This window comes from Myotis brandtii, unplaced genomic scaffold (genome assembly GCF_000412655.1).
Source record: "Myotis brandtii unplaced genomic scaffold, ASM41265v1 scaffold90, whole genome shotgun sequence".
NCBI lineage: Eukaryota > Metazoa > Chordata > Mammalia > Chiroptera > Vespertilionidae > Myotis > Myotis brandtii.
Window position 1 is genome coordinate 122,345 of NW_005371694.1, and position 1,330 is coordinate 123,674.

Sequence of the window (1,330 nt, forward strand, 5' to 3'; positions counted from 1 at the left end):
CCACACTCTGTGTCCGTGGATCATCCATACAAGTTCTCTGGTTGATCTCTTCCCACCCACCCCCGCCTTTCCTCTCAGATTCATATGGTCAACCTTTTGAACTACAGATTGGAAGACAGGGAAAAAAACAAACAAACCAAACCCCTCTCATTACCATCCTATTTCAGTTCCTAAACTCCTTTCCCTTACACCCCTTTTTCTTTCCAAGGAAGCGTGTCTCTCCCACCTCTCAAGACAACAATCAGTGACATTCAAGCGCTCAGTGGCATTTGAGTCCCATGCCCAGAAGAACAAAGCAGCCTCTATATTCTAAGTCCTCATCCCCATAGAAACCCGGAGCACCCTCTTTCCTCGGATCCCACAGGGCCACGGGCGGCTTGTTTTCAGCCAAGGGGTGGTAGCGTTGTTTTCACTGTTGCTGCTATTACTATTCTGACGTCATTGGGCGAATTAATAAATCTAGGAACACTTGGTGGTGGTATCTAAACGTTTTGCTAAGTTCTCTATACTGTAGCTATCAGCCACATTTAAGGACATGGGGAAAAAACACACCAAGCAGGTCAGGGCCCAGGTCTCCCTGCCTCCAGGGTGCAGTGCTCGCCCAGGGTTTTGTCTCATCTCCTGCAATTCCAGGGGGTAAGCAAGGCAGATACTACGACTCCTTGCGCCGAAGGTAGAAGGGACGGCTGGCTTAGCTGACGACAGGGCCTGAACTGACACCTGTCCTGACAGAACTAAGTGACTTTCTCTGTTCATTCCAAATTCTTAATGGCTTTACCCCCTTAGGCCAGTGCGAAGCGCAGTCCGACCCCAGGAACTGACTTCCGGGTGGGGGAGGGGCGGTTGGCCCTTGCGGGTGTGGGCTTCCCTCCCACCGAGCCCGGGTTGCTTTGAGCTTTAACTCCGCCTAGTTGTGGTGTTTTGGGGGTAGCTCGCTTGCAGGGGTCCGCTTGAAAGTTTTCTTGGCTAGTTTCGCGGATTCACCCAGCTACCGAGCACAGGACGGACACGGAAAAGGAAAATAATAAAACGCAAAGCACGTGGCCTTCCGTATCTCACTTTTCTTGGCCCCTCTCCCGACCCGTAGCCGCGCCTTGTTACGACTACGTGGGCGACTCGTCTATAAAAGCCGAGCTCGGCGCGTCCCGTCGCCACAGTGGTTTCCTGTTGTCTTTCTGTCGGTGTGGAGTTGTTGTTTCGCCAGGAATCCCTGTGGCCGTGAAGATGGCGTCTACCAGCCGGTTAGTATGTCCGCCCGATCCCGGCTAGTCAAGGGCGGGCGGGGACCCCGTGCCCGGCGGCTGCGGGGCTGCTGGGCAGGGCGCCCAGG

General features: G+C 54.1%; 1 protein-coding gene across 1 annotated transcript in view; it reads left to right on the forward strand.

Moving 5' to 3' along the window:
• The first annotated feature begins 1,104 nt into the window (after window positions 1-1,104).
• GTF2B (general transcription factor IIB) overlaps window positions 1,105-1,330 on the forward strand; it is a 36,941-nt gene continuing 36,715 nt past the window's right edge. Inside the window, exon 1 of the mRNA XM_005885313.2 lies at window positions 1,105-1,241. Within this exon, the coding sequence (XP_005885375.1) occupies window positions 1,225-1,241 (17 nt within the window). The 5' untranslated portion in view covers window positions 1,105-1,224. The remainder of the gene's footprint in view (window positions 1,242-1,330) is intronic.